Source organism: Cheilinus undulatus, linkage group 21 (assembly GCF_018320785.1).
Source record: "Cheilinus undulatus linkage group 21, ASM1832078v1, whole genome shotgun sequence".
Lineage (NCBI taxonomy): Eukaryota > Metazoa > Chordata > Actinopteri > Labriformes > Labridae > Cheilinus > Cheilinus undulatus.
This window is the reverse complement of record NC_054885.1, coordinates 29,247,695-29,264,014: the sequence shown is the minus strand read 5'-3', so window position 1 is coordinate 29,264,014 and position 16,320 is coordinate 29,247,695. Positions and strand designations below refer to the sequence as shown.

General features: G+C 37.8%; 1 protein-coding gene across 1 annotated transcript; it reads left to right on the top strand.

Annotated features, from left to right (window-relative positions):
- Positions 1-902: 902 nt before the first annotated feature.
- LOC121529311 (cytochrome P450 2K1-like) lies at positions 903-13,849 on the top strand (the record flags this gene model as incomplete). The annotated part of the gene is made up of 10 exons (XM_041817123.1): positions 903-931; positions 5,127-5,289; positions 5,405-5,564; positions 7,212-7,361; positions 7,510-7,670; positions 9,107-9,286; positions 10,120-10,261; positions 12,071-12,252; positions 13,441-13,582; positions 13,662-13,849. Coding segments are annotated over 10 exons (1,497 nt in total), but the record flags the coding sequence as incomplete, so codon positions are not given.
- Positions 13,850-16,320: the final 2,471 nt, after the last annotated feature.

The window sequence follows — 16,320 nt, the reverse complement described above, 5'->3', positions numbered from 1 at the left end:
CCTTGGAAATCATTTGTATTCATCCCCTGACTCCTACTGTTCAATAGATTTTTCTCCGGGGTGCTTGGAGTTCTTTTGCCTTCATGGTGGAATGTTGGCCAGGAATACTGATTTACCAGTGACTGGACCTTCTAGACACAGGCGTCTTGGTACTACATTCACTGTACTCAGGTGATCCCCATTTCACTAACTGAGAGACTGCTAGCACCAACTGGCTGGACCTCTGTTGAATGAGGTCAGTCACTTTAAAGGGAGTTAATATTTATGCAGTCACTTATTTTACCTTACATATTTTTTGGTAAAAAAAAGCCATATCATATTGACCATGGCTGTTTCATTATAGGGGAAAAAACAATCCAAGGGGGTGAATACAGTTTCAGGCACTGTTACTTCTGTTTAGTCAGGTCAGCCTGACCTACTGGATGGATTTATGCTCAGCCAAAATTCCCTTCTCTGTTCCAGGACAGAATGGAGTCTGTGCCTGCTGCCGATTCGTGTGTATTGTGGATGTGTGTTTCTGCTTTCAGTCGGGATGAATGGATAGCAGACAGCAGACTAGACAAGTGCATTTGAAACTTAATGGCATTAACCATTTACCAAACAAAAACTTGCCGATAATGATCTGCTTCCAGTAAATGTAATGTAAAACAGTATCCTATTTATTTGATTACTCTTAAATAATTTGACAGATAATTGTTAAATGTTGTTGATTATTTTATTTTCAAAAAATCTAGAAATTTTCAGGTTGGTAGAATGCAACATTTTGAAACATCAAAACCATTCAAAATAAATAAAGAAGCAACAAAGCACTACTGATTAATGTTTTAAATGTGTTTTTCAAACCCTGCTGATGGCACAAAGCTCTTGAGTTGAAGGGTGAGACTAAAGCCCACAACCTGTGACAAATCCAGATCTTCCTCTTTAACTCCAGGTGGAGGAGTGAAACGGAAGTGTTGAAAGAGGGAGGTGAAGAAGAGAAACACCTCCATCCTAGCCAAACTCTCTCCTGCACAAGCCCTTACACCTAAGATGAAAGAAGAAATGTCTTATCTTTAAGTCACTTTCTGGTTTATATTTCTTAAACTCAATGGTGTCACAGTTACCTGCAGAGAATGGGAGGAAAGCTTCCCTCTTCTTAAAATTCCCATCCTCATCTAGGAAATGGGCTGGGTTGAAAGTGTGAGGAGTTTCCCATTCCTCTTCATCCAGGAGAGCAGAGGAAAGAAGAACAAGTGCTGGAGTTCCTTAAAATATGTTGGAGATAGGTTAAACATGTACAATGCTTATTCCAAAAAAATTGGGGTGATATGTATAATGTAAATAAAAACAGAATGCAATGATTCGCAAATATCATAAACCAATATTCATTCACAATATATAAAAACCAATATTCATTCACAATAGAACATAAACAACATATCAGATGTTGAAAAACTGAGATATTTTATCATTATGAAATATGAAAAATACACACACCACATACATCACAAACAGCATGGCTTCACAGTAGAAGAGTCCACCAACAGAAAACATTTGGTGCATTACAAGATGAAAAATGTATTTCATGACAATGTTGAGCAGCTCGAATCCTACATCAGACAAAAATGGGACAACATTCCTCTCCCAAAACTCCTGCGACTGGTCGCCTCACTTCCCAGATGTTCACAAACTGTCATTAAAAGAAGAAGGATGCTGCATAATGGTATATATCTCAGTGCCCCTACAATTTTGAGATGTGTTGCAGCCATCAAATTCAAAACTAGCTCAAATTTTTCATGAAATGGTAAAATCCCTCAGTTTCATCATCTGATGCTATTCATGCTCTATTGTGACTAAAATATCAGTTTATGAAATTTCAAATCATTGCATCTTTTCCATTTACACTTTACCAAGCACCCCAACTTTTTTTGAATTTGGGTTGTAATTTACAGTATGCTACTGAGATGGCATTAGAGTGCATTAAACATTTTTAGTCTGTATTATAATTGCCAGTGTTAGTATTTACAGTAATGCAGAAGCTCAGCTGCTGCTATTTATATGCTATCATTTCCACCAGCACTAAAATAAATGTTATTCTCTGAATAAAAACAAAATCAGAGTCACTAATGTTAGACAAATCCAAGACAAAGAAAACCTTAATCAATGATTTCTATCATTTAAAACCAAAACACCCTTAAACAAAGTTAACTTTTGAAATTATGATTGTGTTAAACTGAAACAATGTTTTCACCCAGCCTTTATTCATTATTTGGAGAACTTCGCCTGCAAAGGGATTAAACAACTTCAACTACAAACGGGAACAATTTAGTTTATTAGCAAGCTATGAGCTTAAACTCCGATTACTAACAAAAAGTAAAAGCAGATACTTTAAAGACATGTTGTATTCAACTCCTACATAAAGTCAGGAAAAGCCCTCCCATAAAAGTATGTTTCCAAAAAGTGATTCAAAGGGAAAGCATGGAGTCAGCCAACCTGATTTCCTCAGGTAGGCTGTTCCAGCACTGTTGAGTGCTGGCAGCAGAGCTGCACCATCTGCAACCTGTCCAGAGATGTTAAAAATGATTTAATCTTTGAAACATTTCTGAGGTGATGAAAACATGACAGTACAAGTTTTGTGTTTTGCTGCTTGAAATTAAAATTGTTGTCAAACCAGATGCCAAGATTCTTTGCAGCTGACATAATGCAGTCCACTCAGGGCCCTGCAGATGGCAGAATTTGTCTTGTCAACAAGGTATGTCAACAAGGTATACTATAAACACAAATTTATAAATATATATATATATTACAAACAGGATTATACAATAAAGCTATAATGCAGTCCTACTCATTTTACCCATTATGCAATTAATTGTGATTAATAAACAATGAAACCCGTCATTAATTAGATTAATTTACCGGAACATTGGGTCTACATCTGTAAGCTTAGAGAGATTTTTGTGCAAATATACAAAAAACAAAAACAAACAAACAAACAAAAAAAAACAGCAGTCCACACAGAAAGCTCTGTCCATATCCAAATGCATATCAAAAGTAGAGCATAAATAAGTCTGTTTGTTTATAGGATCATGCAAGATAAGGATAATTTTCACTTTCTTCATTCCCTGCACCAGGATAACTCAGACTGAACTCTCTTGGATTCCTTTGCTGCTGCACTTTACCCCAGACTCACTGTCTGAGACGCAGCTTGAAGTGTACTCAGCTTGTGTAGCTTGAGGACAGAAAACAAGACTTGGGTGAACTCAGGAAAACACCCCCTTCTCTTCAGGTGAGAAAGTCAAAAACAACAATTGGCCTTTGGTTAGAGTTACACAAATTTTAGTATGATGGATTTAGTTAATATGCAGCAGGCTTTTCCATAGCTGTGTAGAGGGGTGGATGTGAGTGGAATTAATTAAGAAACACATTATGAAATAAAGTGATGGGTTAAGAAGTTAATAAACAAAAAATGTTCAGTGCACTTGGAGAGTTATGAAATACAAGTTTATATGATGTATTAATGAGGTTACTGCTTTAGCCAGAATTCTACAAGCACTATAACTTGTACTCCTGCTAGTTTTACTACTACTTACAATAGTAATAATAACAATAACATAACGATAACAATAACAACAACAACAACAATAATAATAATAATAATAATAATAATAATAATAATAATAATAATAACAACAACAACACTACTACTACTACCACTAATAATAATAATAATAATAATTATGATAATAATGATAATAATAATAACATAAACAGCATCTCTGCATACATCTGTTTGTGCAAAAATGCACAGCCATTATGTGGGCATTTGGGGGAGATTATTCCTTTTCCTTGCAAAGTGGCCTTTTTGCACATGCTTCTCATTAACAGACGACAACAGCGACAGCCGCGTGCAATTCAAGTGAAAATATCACACTCCGCTAAGAGTTGCTGGTGACGTCATTGTGCTTTTTTTAGACATGATGCACAAACTTTCCCATGATTTCAACTCTACATGACTTCAAACTAAATGATGTGCAGTGTGTGAGTATGACTTTGACATTATTATTATTAATATAACAAGCAGTTTAATTGGCCCAGGCCTGCCAGCACCCCAACACTTTATCCTTTTCTGGAACTATTAGGCATGATGAGAATGTTGCTTTTTCTTTTCTTTCTTTCACCATTCATGGAGGAACCTTTGATATAAATGGTAAAAACTCTCCTGAGTAGTGCTTGACAAACACAGATTTTGTAATTCTGAACACTTTATGTTAATGATAAGAATTTGAACAGGTGTGGGTGGTAATGGTCAGATATCTGGTGGGAGAGGGATTAAGAAAACATCACACTGACCAGGTCTTTTCAGAAGGTTTAGATTTCAGGCCTGTCTAGTGTTAAATCTCAAGATAAAAAGCCTAGAGCCCAAGTCCAAGTGAAGTCATTGATGTCACAGTCCTAGAACTAAATTCTTTAATGACAATGTCAAGTTGAGTCCAAAGTTATCAGATTTGTGACTTGAGTCCAGACCTCTGCTGAACTTTAACAGGCCAGGTAAACCATCAGGACAACAGGGTAACTGGGCCAAAGATCTGTACAGCATCGAGGGCAGTAGTTGCATAGCCAGAAAATCAGACAGGTTGAACCATGCTTTGGGCCAAAAGGAGAGACTTTGACTTGTGGATAAAAGTAAAAGTACAGGTCATAGCAGCGATAATTTTTTTGGCTTGGCCTTGTAGGAAACTGGGTATAAAGTGCCACATTCGATTTTTTTTGTAGAATCAACATATTTACCTCTTTCTTTGCATATTTAAACAAAATCCCAAGTTTAAAAACCACGTGTGTGTGTAAAATATTATATATATTGTCCACACTACATTTTGCAATTGTTAAAGTGGATTTAGAGAATGAGCAGTTATCAATTCGATGTAAAAATTAACCAAAGAACCATTACGCAAGACACCCTACAGAGCTCAATCCAAGTGTTAGATGTGAAGGTAGAGCTTTGTTTGGATGACATTAAACTGTCACAGTCTGGAGGGTTTATTTCACAGTCATTCAAAAATTAGTCTCTCTTTGTATTTTATTCTTCTTTTCATTTTGAATTGTAAAAGTCTTGCTGACATGGACAACCCTCTTCTTCAGTGGCCTAGTACAACAACATTACTGGGCACATTGGGGATCATATTTCTTTTGTTTCTATGGATCTCCAGCTTTGACCGTCAAAGAAAAGAGCCTCCAGGACCCTGGCCACTGCCTCTGCTGGGTAATTTGATGCTGCTGGATCCTAAATCTCCACACACAACACTATATCAGGTAAGCGTCATTCAGTTACTTTCATTGGGTATCAGTATTATTTGAAGTTCATGTATTTTAACAATATTATAACTGCATTTTTCATAAATGTAAGTTATTTTGTGGACTTTTTTAGTTGTATAAGACGTATGGACCAGTCTTTACATTCCACTTCGGACCCCAAAAGATGGTTGTACTTGCAGGACACAAGATGATCAAGCAGGCTCTGGTTAACAGTGACGCATTTTCAGAGAGAGAGGTGTCACCAATTATCCATGACATGGAATTAACAGATGGTGAGGAGCTACAGCTCTTTGGTGCTAATGAGTATGTTTACATGCACACTAATAAACTGAGTTTCCTGATAGCTTAAGTGGTCCTGTAAAAAGCGTGATTCAATGTTCTTAGTCAGAAAAAGAGCATCATTGGATTATGAAAAATCTGAAAAAAAAAATTTGCTTTTTGCCCCTGGTGATACCCTCACTCCTGTCCTCTAGAGGTTGTTGCTGATGTCATTAACAGTTGCAAGTTGCTCATACATTATTTTTATTTCATCTGTACAAAGTGCTTCAACTCTAAAACCATACATTTTAAACAGCCTTAGGATAAAGTTTAATGTAGAGTCCTGGCTTTTTCTTTCAAATCACACCATTTTATACTTTATGGCGATACCGACCTATAGCCAAAGCTATTTTTCTCAATTAGTCTTTGAAACTAAATCAAACCTGTGTATATGATTTAGTGTGAAAACATGGACATAGTATGTTTTTTGAGATCTGTGTAGAAATATTGTAGTGTTTTAAATATGTATTGCCAGAATTTATAGCCTGAATTAATTAAATATGTAAACAAGGGCAACAATACGTTCAGTGGAACCTTATGTGGCTGGCAGGTTCAGCCTGTCGGACATCTTTCGAAGCACAGCTAGACTTAGCTGGACATTTAACCTGCTCTCGAGCAGGCTAGCTCTGAAGTCTAAGTAACCATGGTTAGTCAGCTGAGACTCCAACTAGTCACGTTGATAGAATAGAGTTCCTACAAAAAAAAGCCAGACTAACTGAAGTAAGCTAGACTTAACCCTTCATCCACTTTGGTGGAAAACTCCTCAAGAATCACACACGAGAAAGGCCAACTACATTATAAAACAGTAAACACTGAAGAGTTAACTGGAGAGTAAACATAAACAACAAGGAGATGAACAAGATAACAACCCGTGTATGCAAGGCTTTTCCTCTTGGTAATCCGGATCCTCCCACAGAGATGCCCGATAGGTTCATTGATGACTCTTAGTTGCTCATTTGTGTGACTGTCAGCATGCCTGGTAGTTTGTCTCTATATGACAGCTCTGTGAAAGGCTGGTGACGAGTGCAGGGTGTACCCCACCTTGTGCCAAGTGACAGCTGGGATTGGCAACAACCCCCCCAATCCTAAAAGGGAGGAGCAGAATAGATAATGGAAGGATGCCTACACAGCTGAGTGCGCAGCCATGAACATTGCAAACAGCATAATGGAAAAAAGAAGATTTTAAAATTTCTTTTATTGAAAAAAAAACCCTCCTCTTCTTCTTTGTGGGGTTTTATGATGGCTGTCCAACAACATTTTGGTATCTTACAGCCACCATCAGAGTTTTATGTCATGTTCATATAAAGAAATCTGACAATTGACAGAATCATGTAAACAAAGTTTTTAAAACAAAAGGATTATTGTAGGGAATCTAAACATGTCAAACTGTCTATTACCATTACCTAATTATTTTGTGTTATCTAATAAAAGGGCCATATCTAGTGAATTTAATATTACAAATAGTGGCTTTTGTTTTATCTTTGAATTTTGTCCGTACGTTTACATATGCACAGTATACATCAAAATCCATATATTTCATATAATATACACACTTCATTAATGTTTCACATTTAAGCCATCTTAATCTTTGTGATCCACAGGAATTGGATTTGCTAACGGAGACTCCTGGAAAGAAATGAGGAGTTTTGCTATGACTAACATGAGAGACTTTGGAATGGGAAAAAAAGCATGTGAAGAGAAAATTATAGAAGAGAGTCGATATCTGGTTGAATCCTTTATGGCAAAAAATGGTAACCAATATTACATTTTATGCATTTTTTGTGACAATTCTCTGTTTTCATCAGGGTGGTCTTAAATCCTAACCTAGTTGTGTGCTTCATTTGGCTGTACTACCCATTAAATGTTGAATACTCTGAGTATTTTTTTTTTCTCTTGCAGGTAAAGCCTTTGACTCAGCCCAGCTGGTAAACTGTGCTGTCTCTAATATCATCTCTTCTATCGTCTATGGAAACAGATTTGAATATGATGACCCAATGTTCGTATCCATGGTAAAAAGAGCGATAAGGAACACTGAACTCATGGGCTCTCTACCAACACAGGTACAGAGTTTACATGGGGAGAGGGCTCATTAAGGTGCTAGAATATAGTTTGGTCAGAATGGAGCCTCCAGTAGGGACATAAACTAAACAGGTCGACCTGCTTTGCTGTAACAGAGTTTGACTCTCTGTCAGTGTTTGCCAAGGGCGGGGTGTAGTGTAACCTTGCAAAGCTTTCTCAATGGCAAATCCATCTTGCAAAGCTCCCGCCTGAACTATTTGGGCCCAGTTAGAAAGTGACAGGACCAATCAGCAATGAGGGGCAGTACTTGAGCGGCGTGAACAAGAGAAGAGGGAGTGAGGCTGCAAGCATGCAAAAGAGAAAGAGAGAGAGAGTAACTGAGCCAAGCAGATCAGAAAGAGGAGCTGTGAGCTGACAATCCAGTGATTTGTTCACTTTTTGGAGCTGCTTTCCAAACTTTCAGGGCTCATGCCTCACGCTCATTTGGTTTTACTTCCAAAGTTATGGCAAGCTCTGGAAATTAATTAGAGGGATCACCTTCTGTTTCTGTGAAACTGTGAGTGTTGCAAATCCACAAACCCCATAGGGCAGCACGCTCTGTTGCTGGCACTCGACAGTTGCCATACACCTGTGGTCGCAGCACATCCCGACATGCAACGGGTTGCGAGGCCCCGTCATCGCTGCTTGCAGCTTTAATTATTATTATTTATAATATTTAACACAGAATGAATGAAAAGTCAGTCCCTCCTCTTTGACTGTGGCTTGAACAGTGAATGAAAAAGTGATTCAAAATGACACTAACTCCCAGAATGTGCATAAAGGTGGTTTTATGCATGGACTGAGGAGGTCTGTTCCAATATGTACCACTGTTTATCAGAGGACAAGAAAAACACTGCACAACTTCGCAGGGTAAATGTTTTTTAGAATGTGAATAATTTATTTGTGAAATCACCTCTGAATTATTCCCTTTTTTGTGCTGTTTATTCACGTCACCCTTTATATTTAAAGGCCTCAAGAGTGTCATACCAATTTTATGGTGATGACATTCAACTCTACAAATATTTTAAGTCCAATGACACTGATAAACCCATAACTTCGCACAACTGTTTGACTGTCATTAGGGGAGGATGAGTAACAGCTTCCTTCAGTTTAACACTGATAAAACAGAGATCCTCATCATTCCATCTGAAAACATTTCATTTCACGATGATAAATGTTTTGGGTCTCTGTCTTTTTAAGGCAGAAAGTAAATCTGACATGATGCCTTTTTGTCAGCATGTTATTGACCCATTCTTCTTTCTTTCATTTAAACAACAATACCAACCAGAATCACAAGGGACCCAGGATAAGTTAGAAATGCTTATTCATGCTTTAATATGTTCATAGCATGACCACTGTAATTCCATCTCCACCTGCTTGAATAAATCATGTGTAATGTATGAAATTCAGACTTTGTATGTGCTTGTCTTTTCAACAGTTATACAACTCATTCCCAAGTCTGTTCAAATGGGTTGGGTCTAGAAAGCAACTGCTGGAAAGTACATTTGTCAACAGGAGACAGATTAGAGAGCTGGTCAAGGGCTTACAAGAAACCCTGAATCCACAGATGTGCAGAGGAGTGGTGGACTCCTTTCTGGCCCGCAAGATCCAGCATGAGGTATGACATAGGTACTAGTGTGAAGATTAAGTTGGTATTCAGGCTTATCTATGCTCCCTGTGCATATGAAAATAAATCTATGCTTTTAATGATACAACCATCAATACCCACATACTCATAAACTAACACCAACAAATTGGATAACATGATTTTTTGCTGCAGTTGTTTATTCTTTCTTTGTCTTGGTGGATTTGCAGAACAACAGGACTGTGTACACAGTGTACTCTGGCTCATAGCCATGTTAGTAATATGAAACAGGGCCTTATACAGGGTTTTACAAATACCAATGTCCTGAACTCAGTTACTCAGTGGTAGGTGTAGCCTAATGAGGCAAGACAAGGGAGCAGTCATGCTTGGGTATGGTATGAGACAGCTTAACTTTTGTCTCTTTAATAGCATTTCATGAAAGGTTTATGAGACTACGATAATATTAAAAAGTGAGAACTTTTTTAATTGTTCTCATTGGAGTCCTTCAATTTTGCAAGTGGCAACAATCATGCACCAGTAACAAAATTTACAGGCTCAGTATCCATCCTTAGAAGTGACACTTATTACATACAGCGCCCATAAAAAGTGTTTACCTTAGATGTTTTAACCCTTTTATTGATTTTATGAATCAATCATGAATCCATCATGGCCAATATAATTTGACATGCTGGATTTTTTGCGGGCCAGAAAGAGTAAAACATCAGAGGGGGTGAAGATTTTTTATAGGCACCGTATGAAGCTGACTTTAACCCTTATCTGGCTGTCATGTTTGACAAAGTAAACACAATGCATGTTGACTTCACCTCCACTAAATTTTCTATTTCTATTGTTTCAATTCTTGTAAGGCCTCTGGTAATAGAAATTCCTACTACAATGAAGATAACCTAATGTCAACTATTGTCAACCTGTTTGCTGCTGGCACAGACACAACTTCAGCCACTATCAGATACGGCTTAGTGCTAATGGCCCGGTACCCTAAAATACAAGGTAAGTCACCACAGAAACTACATTTCTTTTTATGGAACATGTATTTATAAGAGTGTCATGCAGTTGTATGTTCTTTGGGCTCTTTCATGGCTTTCCTTTAACCTTTTTGTTTTCTTACTCTGCCTTGATTGGTTTTACCTCCCCACTGTGTTGAGTAATGCAACTGAACCAAATGATGATAGGGAAGTCATTCTAGAAGGAAAATAGACATTTTTTTTTAAACGGCCATAAGATATAAGTGGTTTGACTTTTTGTTGCACTGATTTGAGGTGAAGCCCAGTGTCCTGTGCTTCCATGACTCACATCACTATAAATCGTTGTCACTAAATTGCATGTAAAAACTGCACACTAGTATATGTCTGCTCTGTTACTATGCTGCCAACAGTTGAAATACATATGCTCATAATCCAGCCTGCATCCATGAATACCAGCCTAAAGTGGTCAGAATAATTCATGCAAGTTGTTGTTAAATAGGGGACAAGATGTCTTTGCAGTAATCAGCTATGTGTGGGCTTTGCAGGAAAAAGGGTTGTATTTCTCTTAGAGATGCTTTTCCAGCATGAACTGCCCATTTAAGGTCACACCACAGCACCTCAATTGGATTTAAGTCCAGACCCTGACTGGGCCACTCTAAAACCTTAATTTTTTTTTTTTTTGTGCCATTCAGAGGTGGACTTGCTAGTTTGTTTCGGTGCGTTGTCCTGCTGCATAACCCAAGAGCACTCGAGCTTTAGGGCACGAACTGATGGCTGGACGCTGGCCTTTAGGATTTTCTGGTAGGAAGCAGAATTCATTGTTCCATCAGTCACAGCAGGTGGTCCAGATCCTGAAGAAGCAAAGCAGCCCCAGACCATGACACTGCCTCCACCACGTTTGACTGTTGGTATGATGTTCTTTTTATCAAATAATGTGTTGTTTTTACGCCAGATGTAATGGGACACACCTTTCAAAAAGTTCAACTTTTGTCTCGTCAGTCCACAGAATATTTCCTTTCGTGTTCTTTTTTGTCAGCAGTGGTTTTGGCCTTCAAACGCTCCCATGGGTGCCATTTTTGCCCAGTGTCTTTCTTATGGTTGAGTCATGAACACTGACCTTAACTGAAGCCAGTGAGGCCTGCAATTCTTTGGATGTTGTTCTACGTTCTTTTGTTACCTCCTGGATGAGTCGTCATTGCACTCTTGGGGTTATTTTGGTTGGCTGACCACTCCTGGGAAGCTTCACCACTGTACACAGTTTTCTCTACTTGTGGATAATGGCTCTGACCATGGTTTGCTGGAGTCTCAAAGCCTTAGAAATGGCTTTGTAACCTTTTTCCAGACTGATAGATTTCAATCACTTTGTTTCTAACAAAGACTAACTTGTCACTAACTTGTTCATTGGTGGCTACAACACAAGTGGTGTAGTGTAAAATGAACCTCGATCAAATTAACAAGGGAGGGAACAGGACTGAAATTGCTTTTACAATAGAGAAGCAAACAGTCGCACACAATTAGCTTGTTTACTTTAAAATTATTTAACTTCACAAGTCATTGAGTTTTGAGAGTGGAGACTCTGGTGGTCAGAATTTGTTAGTGTGTGGTGTGCTGGGTCATCCTTTTCCACACCACACACTGTAAAACAAAACTTTTAAATCTGTCATTATATGTTATCATGCATGGGTATCTTACGGGGTCTGTTTAGATTTTGATATTTTAGTGTATGCCAGGCACTTCGGCACAGCACTTCATGGACCTGGGCCCAAAGTGTATTCATAGCCACTGTCCTTTACTACTTCTGCACTAATTTGTTGTCTGAACTGGCCTCTTCCAGAACAAGTTCAGGAAGAGATGAACAGGGTGGTAGGAAGCCGCCAGGTCCATGTGGAGGACAGGAAGAACCTTCCATACACTGATGCTGTCATCCATGAAGTACAGAGAATGACAAACGTTATCCCAACAGCGCTACATCGCACAGCTAGAGATGTCGTCTTTCAGGGATACTTTATTAAGAAGGTAATACAACTGCTGTTTGCAATATCTTTTAGTTATCATTCAGTATGGTTGGTCATTTCATTTACTTTTACTAGTTTAACTAACAGACACTGTGTGCACAAGGAATGTGTGTTTAATTTGTGTTTGAAGCCCTCTGCAGTCGATGCACTCCAAATAATGAATAAATGCTGGGTGAAACCATGGTTTCAATTTAACACGGATTATTCAACTTAATCCTTTATTGGGCGAGGAACCATACATGGTCAATTTAGTACACTTCCATAGGATTTTTTGCCATTACTGAAATTTTAACATGAAAAATGGAGGAACCATATATGCCTGTTTAGGGATGTAAAATACTATCAGAGTTGCAGGCCTTCCAAATGTGGGCTGACAAGTTTGATGGTCCCTCTCCTCTTTAGTCTGCAGGACACAGCATTTATGGTTTCAAAGAAGAATTTCAAATTTGGATATGACCACAGAACAGTTTTCCATTTTGCCCCAGTCCACTTTAAATGACCCAGAGAAGACGGTAATTGTGTTGACAGACAATGATTTCTGGAAGTGTTCCTGAGTCCATGCAGTGATTTCAGTACAGAATTGTGCCTGTTTACAATGCAGATACTGCAGATACTCATAGATCATGAATATCCAATATTTACTGTGTCCCGTGCACAGAGATTTCTCCAGGTTGTCTGAATCTTTTGATGATATGATGGACTATAAATAGTGGGATATTCAAGGTCTTTCACATTGAGGAACATCTTTCTGAAATTGCTCCACAATCTACAGAGGCAGTGTTTTTGCAAATAGATGAACCTCTGCCCAGCTTTACTTCTTTTAGTCTCTGCGTGTCTAAAATGCACCTTTTGTACCCAGTCATTTTACTGACCTTTTGCCAATTCGCCTACTTAATTGCAAAATGCTCCTCAAACTGTTTTTATTTGTACCACTTGCTTTTCTAGCCTTTTGTTCCCCCTCCCAATTTTTGATGTGTTCCTGCCATCGAAATAAGCTAGTATTTTTCATGAAATGATAAAATGTCTCACTTTCAACATCTGATATGTTGTTCATGTTCTTTTGTGAATAAATATGGGTTCATGTGATTTTCAAATCATTGCATTTTGTTTTTATGTACACTTTACATAGCGCCCCAGCTTTTTTGGAATAAGCATTGTACATGTTTAACCTATCTCCAACATATTTTAGGGAACTCCAGCACTTGTTCTTCTTTCCTCTGCTCTCCTGGATGAAGAGGAATGGGAAACTCCTCACACTTTCAACCCAGCCCATTTCCTAGATGAGGATGGGAATTTTAAGAAGAGGGAAGCTTTCCTCCCATTCTCTGCAGGTAACTGTGACACCATTGAGTTTAAGAAATATAAACCAGAAAGTGACTTAAAGATAAGACATTTCTTCTTTCATCTTAGGTGTAAGGGCTTGTGCAGGAGAGAGTTTGGCTAGGATGGAGCTGTTTCTCTTCTTCACCTCCCTCTTTCAACACTTCCGGTTCACTCCTCCACCTGGAGTTAAAGAGGAGGAGCTGGATTTGTCACAGGTTGTGGGCTTTAGTCTCACCCCTGCACCTCAAGAGCTTTGTGCCATCAGCAGGGTCTGAAAAACACATTTAAATCATTAATCAGTAGTGCTTTGTTGCTTCTTTATTTACTTTGGATGACTAGTATGTTCCTAAATGTTGGTTTCTACCAGAAAATATCTATATTTTAAGGAAATTAAAAAAAAAATCAATAACCTTTAAAAACTATGTATTAAACTATGAAAGAGTAATCAAATGAGTGGGATGTTGTTAAGTTTTTGACATGGATAAATCTTTCAAAAAAGTTCATTTGCTTGCATTTGAAAAAAGTTTGACTTCTTTATGCAACTGCAAAATTCAGTCACAGAAAACAACGTTTCAGTATCTAACAGATAAAAGAAAAACACCTGCAAATTACTTCTGTCTTAATGTTAAACTGTTACACATTGTGAGGTTTGAACTTCAGAGAGTCGTCTTGACCATGTCCACATGTCTAAATGCGTTGAGTGTCTGCCATGTTTGTAGCTGATTAGCTTAGTTAAAGAGCACCTAATAAAGTGGCCAGTAAGTAAAAAAAGTAATTAAGAGCATTGTCTGAGAGATATTAAAACACACTTATTGATCTGGGGATGAAATGCTTTTCACATTAAGGAGAAACCGAGCATGGGAGGAGAGACAAAAAAGGAAGAAACACATAGAGGACGGGCAAAAAAAACGGTATATATATATATATATATATATATATATATATATATATATATATATATATGCTAAGCTGCCAAATATATATATATTCCAAATAAAATAAAAATTCTAAGCTTCATCTGTTTGCTGATGACATAATATTATACTCTATTGCGCCCTCTAACGGCCAAGCTCTGTCACAGCTACAAACTGATTTTAATTCTTTCAAACAAGCTCTTATCCACCTTAAACTTATGCTGAACCCCAAAAAAACAAAATACATGTTTTTCACCAGACAAAACACTGAACTCTTTGTTGCACTGTCAACATTAGAAAATATAGACACTGAATACATGGGTATCTGGTTGGATCAGGATTTGTCTTTTAGATCACACATTTCTTGCTTGATTAGGAAAATTAGGCCTCAACTTGGTTTTTTCTATAGGAATAAATCCTGTCTGACAATGTGTAACAGAAAAAAGATTGTCCAGGCTACAGTTCTGCCAGTTTTAGATTATAGTGACACTCTCTATGCACATGCTACTGCTTCTGTCTTGAAGCCTTTAGATGCAGTGCTCTTTGATTTATCACTGGTGATAGATTTGAACTCATCATTGTGACTTGTATCGTTCTGTTGGCTGGCCGTCACTGAGTCAGCATAGAAAGCAGCAGAGTATTCTGTTTATTTACAGAGCACTCATTGCTAAACTCCCTCCTCACCTGACTTCAGTTCTGTCTATAAACATTTCAACCCATGCAACCAGAGCCCAAAACTGGATCATTTTAAAAACACCAAAGTTTAGGACTGAATGGGGTAAGACTGCTTTTTGTCTTGCTGCACCCATTATGTGGAACAATTTCCAGCTGACAGCTGAGCTGCCGTCTCTTGTTTCTTATGGTGTTATTAAAGCGCTAGTGTCAGAACTACTCAAGGAAAATGTCTGTGATTTTTAAAAAATGTTTTAACAGCAGAACTGACATGTTTCTTGTAAATATAATTGTGTCTTTTAATGAGTTTGTATGTAATCGATATTGTTATTGCTGTGTTATTACTTTCATTTGTTCTGTTTCTGTGTAAATGCAGGGCATCCCTAGAAAAGAGACTTCACTCTCAGTGGGTCCTCCCTGTTAGATTAACAGATAAATAAAAAAATAAAATAGATCGGTAGAGGTGGTCTGTTCTCTACTTTAGTGCCCCCTTCTGGTAAATTTGTTAACTGACTTCCACAATTTGAACCATTTCCTCTAACAAAGATGTCAAATATGTCGCCATTTCTGCTAATAAATGTGGTAGATAGGTTCAGATAAGAGCAAAAGCTGGTTATGGAAAAAAAAAAACTTGTTTATCTTTATCTCATGTTTGATCACAGACCTAATCAGATTTTAGCTTTTTACTTCTGAGAGACAAGTCATTTCTCTGTCCCCTTAGTAACAGTAATTCATACACGTATCATGGCAGTAATAATGGCATACTGGTAGCAATACTCACCACAGCCAACACAGTTAACAATTATTGGCTAATCACAACAACCGATGGAAGAAAATGCCTTGAGGAAATACTTAAAATGATATAAACCTACCAAAACAACACCTTATCCACCTGTGTACAGAAATATTCCAGGAAAAAATGTAGAAAAAACAAATGTACAGTGCTTAACAAATTTATTAGACCACCTGTCATATTTGTCTCAAAGACCATCCAGCATCATGAAGTGCTTTAATGCGGACTCTTTCATTTTCAGTGAGCTCTTCACGTTTTACCATTTTGAACAGGAATGAGGAATTTCAAACTGATTTCACCTTTTTATACCCAAATTTGAACCGGCTCACTGGGCTTCTCTGAGAAGTCAGAAATTAATCAAGCATAC